The sequence below is a fragment of the Callorhinus ursinus genome, unplaced genomic scaffold (genome assembly GCF_003265705.2).
Source record: "Callorhinus ursinus isolate GAN/ISIS: 27379988/994484 unplaced genomic scaffold, GSC_fseal_2.0 scaffold20, whole genome shotgun sequence".
Taxonomy (NCBI): domain Eukaryota; kingdom Metazoa; phylum Chordata; class Mammalia; order Carnivora; family Otariidae; genus Callorhinus; species Callorhinus ursinus.
In genome coordinates, this window is record NW_027397082.1 from 19,709,117 (window position 1) to 19,728,163 (window position 19,047).

At 44.3% G+C, this 19,047-nt stretch overlaps 2 protein-coding genes across 4 annotated transcripts in view; one reads left to right on the plus strand and one right to left on the minus strand.

The window, feature by feature from the left end:
• Positions 1-19,047, plus strand: part of SEC31B (SEC31 homolog B, COPII coat complex component) — a 65,665-nt gene that overhangs the window by 34,138 nt on the left and 12,480 nt on the right. The window lies entirely within an intron of this gene.
• WNT8B (Wnt family member 8B) overlaps positions 2,773-19,047 on the minus strand; it is a 21,967-nt gene continuing 5,692 nt past the window's right edge. Inside the window, exons 2-6 of one of the 2 annotated variants that reach the window (XM_073904313.1) lie at positions 6,366-6,399; positions 5,435-5,573; positions 4,443-4,568; positions 3,572-3,714; positions 2,773-3,366 (exon numbers count right to left, since the gene is read on the minus strand). In XM_073904313.1, coding sequence (XP_073760414.1) covers positions 2,821-3,366; positions 3,572-3,714; positions 4,443-4,568; positions 5,435-5,573; positions 6,366-6,380 — 969 coding nt within the window. In that variant the 5' untranslated portion in view covers positions 6,381-6,399 and the 3' untranslated portion in view covers positions 2,773-2,820. Of the gene's footprint in view, positions 3,367-3,571; positions 3,715-4,442; positions 4,569-5,434; positions 5,574-6,365; positions 6,402-19,047 lie in introns of those variants that run through there. The other variant, XM_025880958.2, reaches the window with a different exon arrangement.

A 19,047-nucleotide genomic window follows, 5' to 3' on the forward strand; every position in this document is an offset into this window, starting at 1 on the left:
GCTGCTAAGGCCAGTTGAGGCTGGGATTCTTTTCAAGAAAAGAAAGCCCTGCCTGTGTGTAGGCTCACAGGCCAGGGACAGGAAGGAGACAGTGTTTTGCGCCCCACCTCCCCCCACCCAGTGTCCTTGTCACTTCGCAGAATCTCCCTCTGCTTCTCTCTGGTGGAGACAGATGGGCCTTAAAGAGTACACAAGAGGAGGGAAGGGACCAGGGTTCCAGTATGTACCCCATGGTAACTTACTAGTTGCCTGAACAAGACAGACATCTTTTCCAGTATCAGTTTTAATCTGTAAAACAAAAGGTTTGACTAGCTGACCTCCAAGGTGTCTTCCCAAGCCTGTTCTGGAGTTGTCCATATTTGCAAAGGGGAACACAGCCCTGGTGATTGAGTGTAAGAGAGAACCTAAACTCCATGAATGCAAGGAGGTTGCTGTGTTGTTCACCACTGTATTTGCGCTCCAGTGTTGGCTGAATGACCAGATGAATGAATGGATAATGCAAGAGAGGAAAAAAAGCAATACAGATCTAAGGTAGCTCAATAATGTTTTCTTTATAGAACTCAGATGAATCTGGTATCAATTATATCCATTTGGGAATACAAAACAACAACCTATGAAAGAACTTTCTGGCAGCATGACTGGTTTCAAGTACTGACCTGGAATTACCAAATATGAAGCACAATAATTCTCCTACTTTTATGCTACGAGACCTCCTGGAGAATGCAGTTTTCCTTTACAACCCTGTAGTTTTATATTTTCTAGCTGCCTTGCCAGGTTTTCTTACTGCACACTATCAAGTAATTCTGCCAAGTGGGACAGCCAGGTTAATATATGCTGCTACTTGATTAGGGAAGGACAAGTGGGGAGATTCACGAGGCCCAGATCAAGGCTGAGGGAAGGAGCAAAAAAGGCCTTTTGCTGATAGAGCTGGAAATGAAGCGCTAGGATTGTCTAGGAAGGTCACTAGGTCACTAGGAGACCGTGAAGGGAAGTGTGTCCCCAGTGAGGAAGGGTACATAGCCTCTCCCCTCAGTAAGTGTTAGTTGACCAGAGGATGTATAGGGATGAGGCTAGGGGTTTAGAGTCTGACCTGGCCACTGTCCCAATTTGGCATATAAAAGGAGTCTTTTTCACTCTCCTGGGTTGGCCTCTAAAGCCTCAGCCCCTGTTACCTACTTGGAGCCACATCTCTGTGCTCTCTCCTACTCTGGGAGGTAGGATGAGATGGTCCAGCATCTGACCAGTTCTCCTAAAGAGCTGTCCCGTGTCCAGACCCATGACCAGCTTGGGAGAAGGGAGATGGCTGGGAAGCTCCCTGGGTTACAGACAGTCTGTCAGGGATTGACTCTTCCCTTTCCAGAGCCCTCTTTCAGAAGCAAGTCCCTGCTGTACTGCTTCTGTCTCAAGTACACAAGCAGTGAGCTCTTAGCTACTGAGTGAATGTATTTATTGAGGGAAGATTTATGTGGATGATTCACTAATTGTTGGCAGATTAGCCTCAGTCAGGCCAGCATAACTACTTAGGCCATCGTGGAAGTGAGGCTTAAGGGAGGATAGTGTTCTGGCAAGGGGGGAGGGAAGAGAGGGCCTAGATGTTATATCTTCCACCCACCCTCCCCAATGTCCCCAAGAATAAGTTCAATAGCTAGAAAAGAAGGCACATATCACAGTGACTGCAATAAATTAAAGTTCAAGGTGCTGAGCTTCCAAATGGAAAGTTTCGTTGCAGGAAGTTTACCTATTGAAGGCAAGTATCCAGTGCCCTGAATCCTGCCTGTTTGAGATCCAGGTTTGCAAAAAAGGAAAGGTCCCAGCTTCTCCTTCCTCAAACTGGGGTCTGAATGGGAAATGGGCTTTATTTAGCTCAGTCTTGGCTCAGAGAAACAAGGATCCTTTGGGGAAGGAGAAGAGGTAAATTTGGTTGCGAGGAAGAAATAGGTTAGGAGCAGGGAGAAGTTTAAGGGGTAGGAAATGACTGGTAATCTGCCCTTACATAGTTCCTAGACATTATGGGTATGCCTGGAGCACCTCGGGTGATTGTCTAGGAAGGTCACTAGGTCACTGCCTGCCTGGTGAAGTCCGCTGGAGACATGGTATCACGAGGATGAGTAGCATCCTTGGTTTCCAGCGAGTCAGCCCGCTAGGGTTCCCACTTCTTCCATCTTCAGGGCCTGCCTCTAGGAAACAAGCCCCAAAGACATGCTTTTCCCGCGGTCAGTTTTGTCACAGTTTTCTTCAGGGAAAGGGAACGAGAGAAAGCATTAGAGATTGCTGGGGTGTCTGCCAACAGTTAGCAGGGAATCAGGAGCACGGAAGGAACTCTGTAGAAAAAAAAAGACGTGGCTATGGTAGAGACCTGGCAGCAGAAAAATGGGGGGAGGGGTGCAAGAAAATGGAAAAAAGAGAAAAGCATGGCTTTACCCTGGCCCTGCATATCCGAGAAGTGTTCTTCCACAGGCTCCATAGGCCAAGTCAGGCGTTAGGGCAGCTAGGAAGGGGAGGGAGGAACGCCTATTCTCATCCTAGTCCAGGGAAGATCAATAGCTCAAAATCTCAGGACTGGGAGTTCTCAGCCCTAAGTGTGGCCGGTGAGGATGATGCAGACGGAGTTCGAGGAGAGCGCAGAGGAATCGGGGGAAAGGGTTGGAAAGTGGCAAGCTCTGGAGAGATGGCGGCGTCTCTCCCTCTTGGGATCCCTGGGCAGGGGAATGCGGGCCGGGCCGGGGTGGGGGTGGGGGGGCATTCCCTAGGTTCCTCTATTACTGGGATCTCTAAAAGAAGCCTAGGACAAATGGGGAAACGAAGGGGGGGAGGAGCCCCTCAGGGTTTTCTCCCGGCTTTGTGCGCCGCGCCCCCCCGCGGCCGCTCGGCGCGGCTGCAGAAGTACTTGGTAACCCGCCGGCGGCACTGCTCGCAGCGGACGGCGCAGCACCAGTGGAACTTGCAGTTGCAGCTGGACACGGTCTCGGCGCGGCGCTCCTCCACCGCCAGCCCGCAGTCCCCGCAGAGCCGGCGGCAGCTGCGGCGCTCCCAGCGGCCCAGGGCCCGCCCGCGCCGCAGGCACTCTCGGCCTTCGGTACCCAGCAGTCCTAGCGTTTTGTTCTCCAGGCAGTAGTCCGGGGAGTCCTCCAAGTGCACCAGCTCCCGCGTGGAGATGGAGCGGAAGGTGTCGGCGATGGCGCCTCGGCCCGCAGCACTGTTGCCAGCCCCCTGCAGCAGGTCCACCTTGAGAGCCGCGTGGTACTTCTCCTTCAGGTGCGCGCCCACCTCGCGGAACTCAGGCAGCTGCAGCCAGCAGGTCTGCGTGGTGCAGCTGCCTGACACACCGTGGCACTTACACGTGCGTTTCATGGTGCCCTTCACCGCCTGGGGAGAGAGCTGGGAGTGAGCTGGCCAGGGATTAGGAGGTGGGGAGTCGGCCGCTGGGGGGCTTGTGAGGCCTCTAGCTAGTCCACATGGCTGGCCGGTTTGGTCCCTCGCTTTTCCAGTCTGCTAAATGAACTGAAGAGCAGTCCGCACTAGGGCTGGTGGATGGAGCCAGCTGCCTCACCCCAGGCGCTGCAGGACTCACCTTGCGGCCAGCTTCGTTGTTGTGCAGGTTCATGGCTGCCCGGGCATCCTGTCCTGTCTCTAGGGCATCGACGAACTGCTTGGATATTGCCTCTCCGAAGCCCACGTTGTCACTGCAGCCTCCCCACAGCCAGCCCTGGCCCCCTGGAAGAGTACAAGGGGAGAAAAGGTCGTTGAGCAGGCGGGCTTGAGCTCCTGGACTACTGTTTCTGATTGGGTTTGGGGTTGGGCAAGTGCTCTGTCTCCAGATCAGTTTCCGCCGAGATTTGTTTAGGCCCTGTTTGCGCTTCCACTTCCAGCCTCAGCCAGTCCCCTGCTCGGGACTCCATGACCTAAGGAGTTGCAGAGTGGATTCTCTGCAAGATCCTGGCGGCTTGGCCCTCTACACGCTGTTGCTGGTCTTTGGGCAGAGTGTGTCCGTGCCTGGTGAGTGATTGACATCCACAAAATGGCCCGGAAAAGGAGAGGAAATCGGCAGCATTGAGAGGCGGGAGAGAGGTGCAGTAGAAATAATATGGACCAACCAAGTTGGAAGTTGAGCTGGAAGGCAGAGAGGATTCAAGAGGAGGACAGCAGGAAGGAAACAGGGACAAGCAATATGGAATGATGTTCCCCCTATTCTGAGAGAGTGGCAGGATTGAATCCATAGGGAGTGTTGTTCCTTTATTGTGTTTAAAGAAACCCCTCACTTAGAGAAGGAGGGCGCCAAACTACATTGAGCCTGGTTTGTCACTCTAGGGTTTTGGCTTAAACTGGGCGGCCCTGATTTTCCCCAGATTTAGAAGAACACAACTCTTCTTCACCCCATGGAACTTTTCATTCGTAGTTAACTTTGCCAGCCTGCCCTGGCCACCCACCACACCTCTACTCACCCAGCTGCCCATTGCGGGAGTCGTCACAGCCGCAGTTGTCAAAGTCGCCAAGGCTGCAGTTCCTAGTCAGAGTGTACATGACCCCAGCAGAACTGATGGCATGTACAAATGCTGTCTCCCGATTAGCTGGCAGGCAGGAACCAAAAATGGGTGCGTCAGAGGCAGGGGTTGCGCCTCAGAGTACCAGTCACGCTGTCTTCCTTGAACGCCATCATTGCACCCTCCACCCCCAGCTCCATCCTGTTTCCCCATCTTTATAATGCACCTTACTCTCTTCCATGGTCTGCTCCAGTCTCGGTCTCAGCGCTACACTTCTCCCCTCCCATCTTTTCAGGTCACACATTATGACTAGGTGGCTAGATTACTGTTGACATACATGGTTCTAAAGGATTTAGGTGGCAAAGAGCCAGAGGAGAAATGGGGAGGGAGATGAATCTGAAGGCCAGATTTTAAAGAACCCAAGCCTTTCTCTTCCTGAAATACTGAAGTCTAAGAGGCACGGGCCAGCAAATCCTGAAGAGCACCTTTGATTGGCAGCTATTTCATTTACTGGCACGGCCACTCTTTTTCTTCTCCTTGGGAATCTGGTGTCCAAGTCAGTCCCCACTTGTCCTGTACCTCTCTGCTGAGCTGCTGAAGGAAGGGGCTAAGAGGCATGAAGAATTAATACTCCTACCTACCTCCTGATGCTCTTTATGTTGTGAGGAAGGCCTTAGCCAACTGGGAGGCAAAGGATATTATAGGATTAGGGGTGAGACAAGGTCCGTTCATTGAGCGGTGAGGGTGTTGGGAAGAAAGAAAAAAAGCTTTATAAGTAAGAAGGAGGAGATGGAGAAGGGACAGAGAAGATCCCAGAGACAAGATCACCTGAGAGCAGAGACCAGGTGAGGACTAAGATGGGGATGTAGAAGCAGCAGGGGGCCATCCCTGAAGAGTGGGGCTCTAACCTGTGGCCAGGGGGTCCAGGGAGCTGTGGCCAAGGCTTTCCTTACCACTGCGAAGGCCACCATGGCTGGACAGCTGCAGGGCTCTCTCAGGGCAGTTCCATCGGTCCCAGGCAAACTGATACTTGCATTCTTCAATACCACTCTGGGCACCAGCTGCCACACTGCTGGAATAGATCAGGTAAGCCTACAGAAACACAGGGGTCAAAGTTCAGACTCCCCTCTGAACTTGGGAGGCATTTGCCCTTAAGTTGGCTATGCATCTCTTTTCCTGCCCACTCACCCCTCCTTCGAAAGTAGTGACAGAGTAAGCACTTTAAATATGCTGTTCCATTTAACATCACAAATAACCTTGTGAAATAGGTACCATTTTTATAGATTAGGAACCTGGGGCTCAGAGAGGTGAAGTAAAGCAGTTTACTTAAGGCCCCACAGCTAGCCAATGGTAACAGTAGGAATGAAATTCAGTGTTGCCAGACTCTAGACCTCACTAGCCTTTCTTCACAATACTATTCTGCCTCTCCAGAGGGAGCCCAAAATACATAATTCATGGATTTTCAGCTGTTCTCATCCTATTACTGTCTTAGAAAAGAACATTTAGGGGCTGGAACTGTCCTTAGAGATCATGGAGTACAATGTCAGCATTTTAAAGATGGAGAACTGTGTCCTACCACTGCACTGAGAAGGATGTGTGGCTGCAGCCTGGCACCTGGGAAAGGCTGTTGACTTTTGTGGCTCTGGAACTTCTGGCCATAAATTCAGAATCAATACTCCTGAGTTCTTGCCTTTGCCCTGACACTAGTTTGCTGTGTTCTTTTGGGTGTGTCCCTAACCTTCTCTGTGCCACGGTTTTTCCTTCCTTAATATACACAGCTAATAAAAAATGTGGACATAATGAAAAGAAATTGACATGTATAGTCTTCAGTCAAGAGGCTAAGATTAGTGAAATCCAAATAAGTCAAAGGACATTTTTTCTTACCTTTGGACCAGTCATCAGGAAATTGTTCACTGACCTAGAAGAGAGAAAAACCATAGAGCATAATGGAGATAGACCAACTCATTTCTGTTGCCAAGCATTATAAGCATTACCTCAGCAAACATAATTGATAGGAAGAGATGAAAATGGTTTTGCCAACGAAAAATTATGCATAAGAAATCTATTAAAGATAATTTATCTAGTAGCATATGTACAAAAGGAGCTAACATTAGGGCGCCTGGGTGGCTCAGTCAGTTAAATGCCTGACTCTTGATCTCAGCAGCATGATTCAGTCCCCACGTTGGGCTCCATGATGGGCGTGGAGCCTACTTAAAAAAAAAAAAAGGAGCTAACATTATGCTTTCTTTTGATTTTTAAAATTTCAAATACCGAAAATGTTGGGAGTAATATTTGATTATTATTTTGCCATGGAGTGGGAAGAGAGAGCATTAACTCACTACTGTGTACCGACACTCTACTGAGTATTTTACATGTTGATCTTGTTAAATTCTTACTCTCTTGGCCATTATTATCCCTATTTTTTATTTCTTAAAAATATTTTATTTATTTATTTGAGAGAGAAAATGAGATAGAGCATGAGAGGGGGGAGGGTCAGAGGGAGAAGCCGACTCCCTGCTCAGCAGGGAGCCCGATGTGGGACTCGATCCCGGGACTCCAGGATCATGACCTGAGCTGAAGGCAGTCACTTAACCAACTGAGCCACCCAGGCACCCTATTATCCCTATTTTTTAAATAAGGAATCTGAGACTCAAAAAGGTAAATATATTGTTCAGGCTCACCTAGATAATAAGTGATTGAAGCAGGATTGAATCCAAATCCATCGGACTCCATAGGACTCAATAGTTCTCTAATCAGAAAGAGGTAAATAGTAGAGTGTCTTTCTAGGACCTTAGTCATAATTAAATTCCAAAAATAAATAATCTGACTTTGGAAAATAGTTTGGCCATTTCTTTCAAAACTGAAATAAATGGACTTGCCATTCAACTTAGCAGTTCCACTCTTGGGCATTTATCCCAGAGAAATGAAGATTTATCTTTACTCAGGAACTTGTACATGGATGCTTATAACAGTTTATTCATAACACCCCAAAATTGGAAACTACTCAAATACCTTTCGAAGGGTAAGTGGATAAAATAACTGTGGTACATCCATGCCACAGAGCATTACTCAGTGGTAAAAAGGAATGAACTAATTGATACATTCAATAACGTGGATGAAACTCAAGGACATTATACAAAGTGATCAAAGCCAATCTCAAAAGGATACATACTTTGGGGCACCTGAGTGGCTCTGTTGGTTAAGCATCAGACTCGGACTCAATTTCTGCCCAGGTCATGATCTCAAGTTTGTGAGATCCAGCCCAGTGTCAGGCTCCCCACTGGGCATGGAGCCTGCTTAGAATTCTCTCTTCCTCACCCCCACTCATGCTCTATCTCTCTCTGTCTCTCAAAAAAAAAAAAAAAAGATACATACTTCATGATTTCATTTATGTAACAATTGTGAAATACGTAATTATAGAGCTGGAGAATAGATTAATGGTTGCCAGGGGCTAGGGATAGGGGATGTGTGTGGCTATAATGGGGTAACGCCAGAGAGTCTTGCTCTGGCTCACAGAGGCAATCTTTATGTTAGGCATAATTTGCAAAGACTTTTGGACATTTCCAGGCCAGACGGAGGCTAGTTCCCATTCAGAGGATAGACAGTATCAGGAAAGAAAACAGCAACAAAACAAAAATCAAGTGGTGGACAAAAGAGAAAGCTTTGCCATGAGCCTGGGTGAAGAGACACACTGTGAGAGGATACTAAGTTGGAATCACAGGGAACCACGGGCGGAGGGGAGCGGGGTGGGGGGAGGTAATAGAGGACTCTTTTCTCAAGACCCTACAATATGTAAAGGTTTGTATGATATGCTAGCTGAGCCAAAATGTTAATCAATTAGATTTAATTGAACACCTGCCATGGGACAAGACTATCTAGGCCTTGTGTGGACATTTCCATTAATTAATGTTTGTTAACCCCGGAGTTATTTGCAGGCATATTCAAACCATTATGGCTAGCTTCCTCATATCCAGACCATCCAGTATTAAGAAAAGACTAGTATTAACTAGACTTATTGTAATGATCATTTTGCAGTATGTTCATATATCAAATCATTCTGTTGTATACTTGAAACTAATGTTATATGTTGACTATATCTCAATTAAAAAAAAAAAAAGACTGTGTGTCCTTGTGAATACCAAAGGAGGAAGATCTTGTTCTTAATTAATGAGACAATGGCAAGATTTTTTATTGGGGAGTAAAATATAATAGGGGTTATAGAAAACATAGTCAGTGTGTGATGTTAGAAAGTATAAAGAGAGCCAGAGAGAAAGGAATTTATGTGTTTGTATGGGTATTACCTAGGGACAATTATGTGATTGGAGGCAAAATGCTAATAAACAGTAGAAGATATAAAATATGTTTACCAAGTGGAGGCAGCTCTATAGAACATGGTACAATCAGCATGCTCCTAGACAAAGTACAAGCTTCCCATTCCCCATATGGACAGTTGCTGAAGATACTACACAGACTGAGTATCATTCAAAAGGCTTGTGCCTTACCCTCCCAACAATTCTCAGACCTTTTCTTGAACTCCAGACTTGCATATCCAACTATATTCTTGACATCTCCACTACAGTGTTTGATGGGCATCTCAAACTTAATACATCCAAAACTTAACTCCTGATCTTTGCTGCCACCATCCCAAACCTCCTTCTGTAGTCTTCCCCACTTAGGTAAAGGACAGTTCCTGCTTCTAGTTGTCAGACAACAATCTTGGAATCACCCTTGACTCCTTTCTTTCTCTCACATTCCATATTCATTCTGTCATCAAATCCTGCCAACTCCGGCTCAAATTATATTCAGACTCTAATCGGTTCTCAGCGCTGTCACTGCTATCACTGGGTCCAAGCTATCATTGTCTCTTGCCTGGATAATTGTTTTGTTTTTAAGATTTTACTTTTAAGCAATCTCTACACCCAGTGTGGGGCTTGAACTCACAATCCCGAGATCAAAAGTCGCATGCTCTACCAATTGAGCCAGCCAGGCACCCCATTGCCTGGATTATTGTTAAAGCCTACTGACTGAGCTCCTCGCTTCCACCCTTATTCTCCCATATATTATTCTCAAAATGATTGGTCCATTTAAAGATCAGTCCCTTTAAAATATAGATCAGGGGCACCTGGGTGCCTCAGTCGGTTGAACATCCAACTCTTGCTTTCAACTCCGGTCATGATCTCATGGGTCATGAGACCGAGCCCCATGTTAGGCTCCACACTGTGGGGAGTCTGCTTGAAGATTCTCTCTCCACCCCACCCTCCACCCTCTCTCAAATAAATAAATCTTTTAAAAAATAAAATGTACATCAAATTTTGCTACTTTCTCCTCAAAATCCTCTAATGATTTCCTATTTCACATAGAGCAGAAGCCAAACCCTTATCATGGTTTATAAAATCCTATACGATCTGGCCCCCGTTAATGCCTAATCTCGTACTACTCTCCCCTTACTTACTCTGCTCCAGCCACGCTGGTCTCCTTGTTGTTCCTCCAACACACCAGGCACTCTCCAGTCTCTGCACCATTGCACTTGCTGTTCTTTCTGCCCGGAATGCTTTTTACTCAGATAGCCACATAGTTTGTTCCTTTACCTGCATTCATCCTTTAAATCCAATGTGTCATTCTCCCTAAAGCTTTCCTTGGTCATCCTATTTAAAATGACAACTCCCCCATCTTTCTCTACTTCATAAGATGTATGATTCTATTTATACAAAATGTCCAGAATAGTCAATTCCGTATAAAAATTTTACTTAAGTATCTAGTTCAAAAGCCAGCACTTCTTGAAGACTCACAGCAACTTTCTTCCACCTTGTAGTAAGGTTTCCTTTTATTCCCTACTACTTGACTCTAAGTAGGGATTGCCTTAGTTATCCTTGTATCATCTTCCAGCTCCCACTACAATACCTTGAACAGAGTAAGCGCTCTTTAAGAATGGATTGAACTAAAGGGTTTTGAAAAAAGGATGGAAGGATCATCAGAATGAACAGAAAATTGTAGGATAATAAGGACTGAAAAAGATCTGGGGAAGGGTGTGAGAAGGAAGTCTGGCAAGCCAGTGCTCCCACTAATTTTCTAACATTGTGAGCAGACGACCGTGCTACATTAGCAGATGATCATACCGCAGGAGGAACAGACAGGGAACACTAAGCATACGTACACAGAGGTTGGTATTATCATCAAAAGTTCTAGCAAAGTCAGTCTGACACACTTCATGTTATGTATAATTGTGATTGTGCTTCATAGTAATTAGACATAAGTGGTAAGCAATTTACATAAATAACTGCAGTTAGTTTGGTTTTTATACTGCCAAATAAAAATTTTGTAATTCTTTCTCCTTTGGACAGTCTCCCAGTATATATACTGACACCATTTAAAATTTAATTTACATCACACAGTAATAGCTGACATTTATTGAGTATGTCTCTTCTAAAAGAGTGCCTTACCTGTATCATCATTTTTAATTTCCATGGCAACCCCATGGGATAGGTACCGTACTATTTACTGAATGTTTATCCGGTGCACACAAAATACTTTAAGTGCTTTCTTTACATGTTTCAAGCTCGTATAATTGTCATAACAACTGCATAAGGTAGAAACTATAATGTCTTCTATTTTACAGAAGCAGAAACTGAAACATACAGTGGTTGGCCAGCATCACACAGCTAGTTAAGTGGTAAAGCCAGGATTGGAACCTAGTCAGTGTGATTCTGGAGCATGTATTCCTTCACTGCTATGCTTCTCCGCAACCCATATTTCTCTTGCTCTTATTCCCACCTGCTAATTCAGGACTCCTGATCCCTGAAAAGTTCTTGATCAGTATTTCTTGGAGGTCTTAGTGATGTTTTGCACACACTCATAAACAAGCTCAGTTAACTCTCACATTGTCTCTGCTGCTCTTCCATTCTTCCATTGCTCCAACCCTCCCTCTGTTTGTATGTCCACCAGGCACCTGTATCTGCCAGGCCTGTCCTCTGCTTTATCTGGGTACCACCACATCCCCTGGGCATATTTTGGGGAGGACTGTTGCTGCTTAGACTGGGTTCAATTCATAAAAAAGTAGGAATGTACCACACTAATTCAGGATGTTAATAATGGGGGAAATTGTGCGTGGGGGAAGGGGGGAATTTATGGGAACTCTATATGTTCTGTTCAAGTTCCCTGTGAATCTAAAACTTCTTTTAAAGCAACTATTAATTTTTTTTAAATACAGGGACAAATGTCTTTTAATCCATTTTAGGGTTTTGCTTTTTCCATTTATGTATCAAAACTGCCATTTATGTACACGGTCTTATAGGGTTTTAGTAAAATAGTTCTTTCAGGTTTTGCCTGTAACAGGCCCTCCTAGTCACCCTCCAACCTCCTTAATTGGACTAAAACTGAAGGGCTTGCTAACATGTTCCAGTGACAAGCTTCATTGCTGGGATCTTCTCGATTCCCTTCCCTTAGAGCAAATGCTATCCTGGGAAGACTCCAACTTATTTAGATAAACTTCTGGAGTCTTCAGCCCTGCCAATTCTCCTGACCTGCCCATATATGCAGAATTCAAGTAGTGGGCCCAGCCTGGAGCCCCTTCAGAAGGTGCCATCCTCACAAAGAAATGGGTGATTAAGAAAAGTATCAACTAGATTTTCTCTAGTGTTTTGTTGATACCTTTCCTGGGCTCAGCTTTCAGTGACCTCCTGCTAAAAGTGCCTTTGTCCCCCCAAGAGCAATATCCTTGGCCTTGGCACACTGGCTATTATTGATTCACCCACACTGGACCTCCTCCATCCCTATAACGACTCCCTCAAGAATAAGCACCAGTGCACTTTCTGATTTAGGAAAGACTCTTTATTACCTTGGGAGCTGGCAGTTTCCATTGGCTCAAAAGCAAATAGATGGGACTCTCCTGCCAGATAAGCAGGATAATTCTTCAATGAGATTCTAACTGAAACTAGCCCTGCCTCTATCCCCGGATGCCCAAAGAAGGTGGCTCTGGTGAAGGCATCTCCCCAGATCTGCTTGTGGCCTTCCCGTGAGTCCCAGTGGTGAAGGGTATAAGCAACAACCATGCTCCACCAATTCCCTTTAACTGTCAGGTGGCCTAGTGCCTGGCCTAGACAGGACTGGATTCTTCTACCTCCTGTCTCCTGGTGCCAGTCTTGGCTTTGACTTTTTTTTGAAGTGTTCCATCAGTCTAGGACAATGGAGTGCAAACTTTAGTGTTGTATGTAAAACTGGGAAGTCTGAATAAGCTTTATGGAAGAATGACTATGGTTATAAGATGTTAACACTGGGGAAGGCTGGGGAAAGGGTGCATAGGACTTCCCTGTACGGTTCTTTGCAAACCTCTGTAAATCTGTAAAATGTTATTTATATAAAAATAAATTGATAGGGGCACCTGGGTGGCTCAGTCGGTTAAGCATCTGCCTTCAGCTCAGGTCCTGGGGATTGAGCCCTGCATCGGGCTCCCTGCTCAGCGGGGAACCTGCTTCTTACTCTCCCTCTGCCTGCCGCTCCCCCTGCTTGTGCTTTTTCTCTCTCCCTCTCTGTCAAATAAATAAAAAAATCTTTTAAAAATACAATTATAATTTAAATATATAAAATATATAAAATATAAATATATAAAAATTAAATGTTACATGCATACACACATACATGATCTGGAATGCCAGAGATCTGGAGAATAGACTTCAGTGTAGGCATTTGAAAATTAATCCACATGGATTAGCTGGTAGAGTCCATAAGAATCCTCTGGGGAGTTTATTAAACATGAGGATTCTTGGGCCCCAATTCCAGAGACTCTTATTGAGCATTGGTGATGGGGGGAATAGATGGTAGGAATCTGTATGTACACATTCCTAAGATGATCCTCAGAGTCCACTTGGAGAAACACTGGTCCAGGTGGAGAACAGGCATCTAATACCTAAGCAATAATTTGAGGACTTGGAAAGCTTAAATTATTGCTTCAGTCTTCTAGACAAGGGCTGTTCCAACTGTAACAGTAACAAATTGGTGGACATTCTCTTGTTTTGTTTCTGGATGGAGTACCTTCTGGTTTTGGTAGCTCTCACAGCGCTCTCTGGTCACTGCCTTGAGGGGCTGGGTCTCTGACTGCACTGAGCATTAAAATCGTGGGGATCTCTTTCCTTCCCTGCAGTTTTTCTTGGTACTATAGTATTTTATTTTTTCTCCCTAGCAATTGTAACTGACTTGTTTATGCTTACTTTTGTTATACCAGGAATAAAATATTTTGGGGGGTGGAATGTGCCCCCAAGGATTCTGAGTGTTTGTCTAGGGGCCAGCTGTCCTCTAGGAAACATGCTAACTACCTCCATTCATAGAAGTCTTCAACGGCATAGCTATGATTTTATATTCTTAGACCACCTCCACGTTCTTGTCATCAACCCACTGTCATCAATGAGTCTGTAATTCAGTCTTTATTTTGTACTTTTTCCTATAAGCTTCTAATGCCATCTCATCCTTCTCCCAAGTTAATTTACCAACAGTAAGAATTTGGGAGAGGAATAATCTCTCTCTCTCCATCATTCCTTCTCAGCTCTCACAATAATGTTTCACCGTACCTTCTGCTGTCACTTGCCCTCATCTAGGCTGGTTAGCTAAATCATGTCCTCTTCTCCATTTTCACTGCCTTCTGCCCAGCTCCCCTACTGTCAACATTTACAAGTCCTTTCCCCTTCATTTCAATGGGTGCCTAAGTCCTTACTAGTCTCCTAATTACTAAATGTCTTTTTCAGTTCTTGTTAAACAACCATCCAGATACAGATGCATTTGTAGTTTTGAAGCTATGGGTAATGCTAGAGCAGAGTCCTATGGACTTTCTATCATTTTCCCATTGCTTCTCTGCCCTATAGATCTTCTAACCTTGCAACACCTCAGTGGCTCTAATCAACCATGATCTAACCACAATTCAAAATTCTTTGATCTAGGGCAGTGTAAATGCTCAAACACCCACAGCTTTCAGCATTGTGCAGCTTCTCTAGTGAGCTATATTACCTCCTGAATTGCCTATTTCATGATCAGCCTGATCACCAGCAACAATTTTTCCCAGGGAGCTGGGACGGGAGGGGAGGGACTCTAGATCAACCCAAATACAAATGCCATAGCTTCTCTTTTAGCTCTTGGAAAGTCTCCAAGTTTCTTTTGTTTCTTTGTGTTTTCTTACCTAACATTTATGATCCATAGATCCATACACCCTAATTTTAAAGCTCCTCTTCACTTGATACCATTTGAAGAAATTTATTTTACCACCTTAGGAAGTTCACAGAAAATTGCAAGTTCCCACTCTCTGGTAGTTATGTCTAATTGTGGATGAGCAGTTTAAACCACTATCCAATTAGTTTCAACAATTTCTTCCCATTTGGGGGAGTTTTCCAAAGTAGCGTAGCCCGTGAGGCTGTCTGTTGCACATCACATTGTGTACTTAGCAGTTTAGCAGCCGTGGTGAGAACACATGCCTGATTGTACATGGTCTGGGGCACAGATGGACACAGGAGCAGCAGTACCAAACACTATGCTGTCTTCAGACTTACTTCTTCCTTTGCATGGCCAGGACCTTGTTACGAGGTCAAGTTCATGTGCTGGACTCCATCACCCCTGAGTATGAGAGTCCCTTCCCAGTGAAGAACTCAGTCTCACGCAGCAAGCTTCTTACAGGCCAGCACTACTTTGCCAAGTGTGCTCTGATACACTTGAATCCCAATGGTTAACGTAGTAGCTTAGATTGAAGCTAGGATTCCCTTTTTGCCTTTCCCACACATGTGTATATATATTTTTAAACCTGTATAGTTTTGTGTTTTTTTAGATTTTATGTATTTATTTGAGAGAGAGAGCACGAGCAGGGGTGAGAGGAAGAGGGAGAAGCAGACCCCCCGCTGAGCAGGGAGCTCGATGTGGGGCTCCATCCCAGGACCCTGAGATCACGACCTGAGCCGAAAGCAGACTGAGCCACCCAGGTGTCCCCCTCCCCCACATATTTTTAAAAAGCAAAATTCTGAATGTAAGTCTCCAGAATTTAGTGTTTTCCTCTCAGGGCCCAAAACTTTCAACTCAGTGTACTCTGATCCCCTCGTTTATTTGGCAGCCCCCCTTCACTTTCCTCACAAGTCTTTGAATAATAGGTATGGCTTCTCCCTACCCTTTAATCTCATCTTTCGAGGTCCATAAAAAGTCTCTGAAGCTCTAGCTGCCCTACTTCAGGAGAGACCATCTGATTACAACTTGGGGGGATAGCCCAGGGAAACAGAGAAGTGGCAGGGAATGAATGCAGTTGCAGATCTCTGTCTGGTGATCTCACACAAAGAGAGAATGGGAAAGGAGTGAACAGGTTAAGGGGAGGATCCAGAGTAGGGGAGCCGCCTGGAGCTGTAGCTAGAAGGTGCACCAGGGAAGCAACTTCTCTTTCAATGAATGTGTGACAGCCAGCTTTTCACCTCCTGGAACTCACAAGATGTCTCGGGCCAGGGAGAGCCCAAAGATGGTTCTTTTTGTGCAAGTTTCCGTGTGATTCTCTCCATCCTTTACAGCATCTGACCCACAGGACACATGCTCATCAGCACACACTGAGATACACACACACACAATGACATAGAGGGCAAGCTTTACGAATGACTCTGAAATAATAACCCATCGGCCCGAAGTTTTTCACTACCCCCTCTGACAATACCCAAGGATATTTAAACTAGGAGCAATTTGCTGTACAATTAGAAAGAATTAAATTTAAGATGCAAACATTTTTTAAGGCGTGAACAGCATGACTAATTCTTATCCATTGTAAAGTCCAAATAATTGAAATCAGGCTCTTTCCCATTTAGCTAGAGGAAGGGATTAGAAAGTAGAAGGCACAGATACCTGAAGTCTCGAAGGGAAGAGAAATATCCAGAATTTCGAAGACACGTTGCCTTCTACTTAAAAATCTGTCCAGAAGGGACAAAGGTGATCTTAGTGGAGAGATCTGTCCCAGTAGGAGCAAAGCAACAGAAGCAAGGTTACAGCAAACGAGCAGTTATGAAATGAAAGCCGCCAGTGAAGACTCACTGAGGGAGGATGGCATTGAAAGGAAAGACAGACATGACTGCAGTGCAGACTGGGGCCAAGTGAAGGTTTTTTCCAAGATAAGTATAAAAAAAAATTAAGGAACGTGTTGTTTTTGTCCTATTCCCTTATCTATGTCTCTTTCTTCCAAAGGAATTCAGGCCTATAAATAATTCTCAAACTGTTTTTCATAAATGTAAATTTTCCATATTATACTGCAGTACCCTAAAACATACAAAAAAGAGAAGTCTTGTAAACCACTTAGCTAAAAAAAAAAAAAGTTAAACAGATGCATCAGTTTTAGTAGAAGTCATATTAAAATTTATAATAAAATCCCACATTATCTCAAATCCAGCCTGTGCCAAATAATTCCTGGCAAAGACCATACAATAGCTGATGGGACAACTGTGTATTATAGGTCTCTGCAAAACAATCCCAGGCAGATTCTTTCCCGAGCAAATCACAAATTTTCAAGAGACAGTCTTTTCCTCTGAAACTAAAATTTCAAGTGTATTCCAGGATATTTTATAAAGTGATAGGCTGTCCTTCCTCGTCATTATTTCCTTCCTTCTTTATGTATTGTGGCAAACTCTGCTGAGAAACGCTGAGCTACAAAAAAGCACTTCAGCACTTAGCATTTAAATGAGGACTCTAACTGGGAATAAGCTGTATTCTTTCTCTGTTCTGTGGCCTCTAAGCAAAAGCTGCTAAGGAACAGCCCAAGCCACTGTTCCCAGAAAGCCTGGGATTACAGGAACCTCTGCCAGGATCATTATGGAGGCAGAGAATTTTGTTTTGTTTGTTGATTTTGTTACTTTGGTCCCTGTAGTATAGGCTTTAAAAATATTCATGTTCTCAACTGCACTGATGAATACAATACCAGTTTATTTCAGGATCAAGAAGGTAGGTGTATATGGTAACTCTAAGAATTATCCTACAGAACAACTAGGTGAAGAGTTCAAGGTGAGAAAATTGACAAGTTTTGGCACTTTAGTATCATTTTTTACTATTTAATGGAACTGAATCTAAATAGATGGTAAAAATGTTCTGTCCTCAATCCAATCCAACTATTCACTTCTGTTGCCTTTGCTAATCAGCCACAGCTCAAACAGAAATAAACTCAAATATGTATTTGAATGAATTTTCTCTTTTTACTAATTTTTATTCTTGATTTTTCTCCCCAAGGGCAGTTGGCCATATCTGTATGTTCTCCAAGATTCACTCTAGTCACTGACTCTAGATCTCTCAGATGCAGGATGGGAGATTTTTTTTTCCTATTGCTCTTTTTCCAATTTTGAACCATGGTAGTATTTAGAAGATTTAGGCAAAGAGATATATGCAGTTGAAAATGTGACAGAAGTGTAGATGAAGCAAGATAAGCTAGTGGTTGATAACTGTTGAAGCAGAGTTTGGGTGGTTCATTATATGCTGTTCTCTCTATGTTGAAAAAATGAAATTTTCCATGACATAAAATTAAACAATGCACTACTTCTGAACCAATAATTTATGCAGCGTAGGCTCCACCAGACACCTTGGATTAATGTGAAGAAATGTCAGACAGGATAATATGGTTCACTGTGTATTATCCTGGCTCCTGGTGTGGAATGGAATCTTTCAAGTCAGATACGGTGAGCCTGAAGAGCTTGAGTAAAGGGAAAGGACTGAGATTTATGGCAGCAAAAGAGAATTAGTTTTGAATGAAGAGGAAATTTCTCATAAGGCAGGATATTTAAGCTTGGCCTATAAAACCTAAGAATTTCATCTATGGAGTTATACAGAAAGACTGAACTACTGGCCCACTTACAGGGCCTCATGGAGATGACTGGAACACAGCCTTATACTGTGCTGGTTCCAGAGGATGCTGAAGTTGGGGAAACAACCAAAAGTGAATTTGGACTGGTCAGGTAATGGTGAATTTAAGTGATCCCCTTATGGTCTGATTGCTCTTGGCTTAGAGATAACTCTGACCTAAGAAGCATACAGAGAAATGATATGATCAATAACCAGAGCCTACAATAAAGACTGAGAAAAACAAGCCATAAAAGTTTGGCTTATAATGAGACTAGAGAATCTGTCCAAAGTGAATGGTGGTTTCTTTTGAGAGGCCCTCCGAGTGTAGATGTATTTCAATGGGAGGCAATGGGGAATGTTATTTATGTGAACTGAGCTCAGTTTCCCCCAGGCTAGTCTTTTACTTAGGATAAAAAATCTGCTTTCTGCAAAGTGATGGTTTATCCTAAGAAAAATTATATTGATCTCTCTCTCCTAGCCCTATGAATTCTCCTCTGCCTTTCTGATGGAGATAGAACAGAGTTCTTTCCTTCTTTATCTTTCTTTCTTTTTAAAGATTTTATTTATTTATTTGAGAGAGAAAGAGAGCATAGAAGGAGAGGGAGAAGCAGACTCCCTGCTGAGCAGAGAACCCGACACAGGGCTCAGGACCCTGAGATCATGACCTGAGCCAAAGGCAGATGCCCAACCGACTAAACCACTCAGGTGCTCGCTCCTTCCTTCCTTCCTTCCTTCCTTCCTTCCT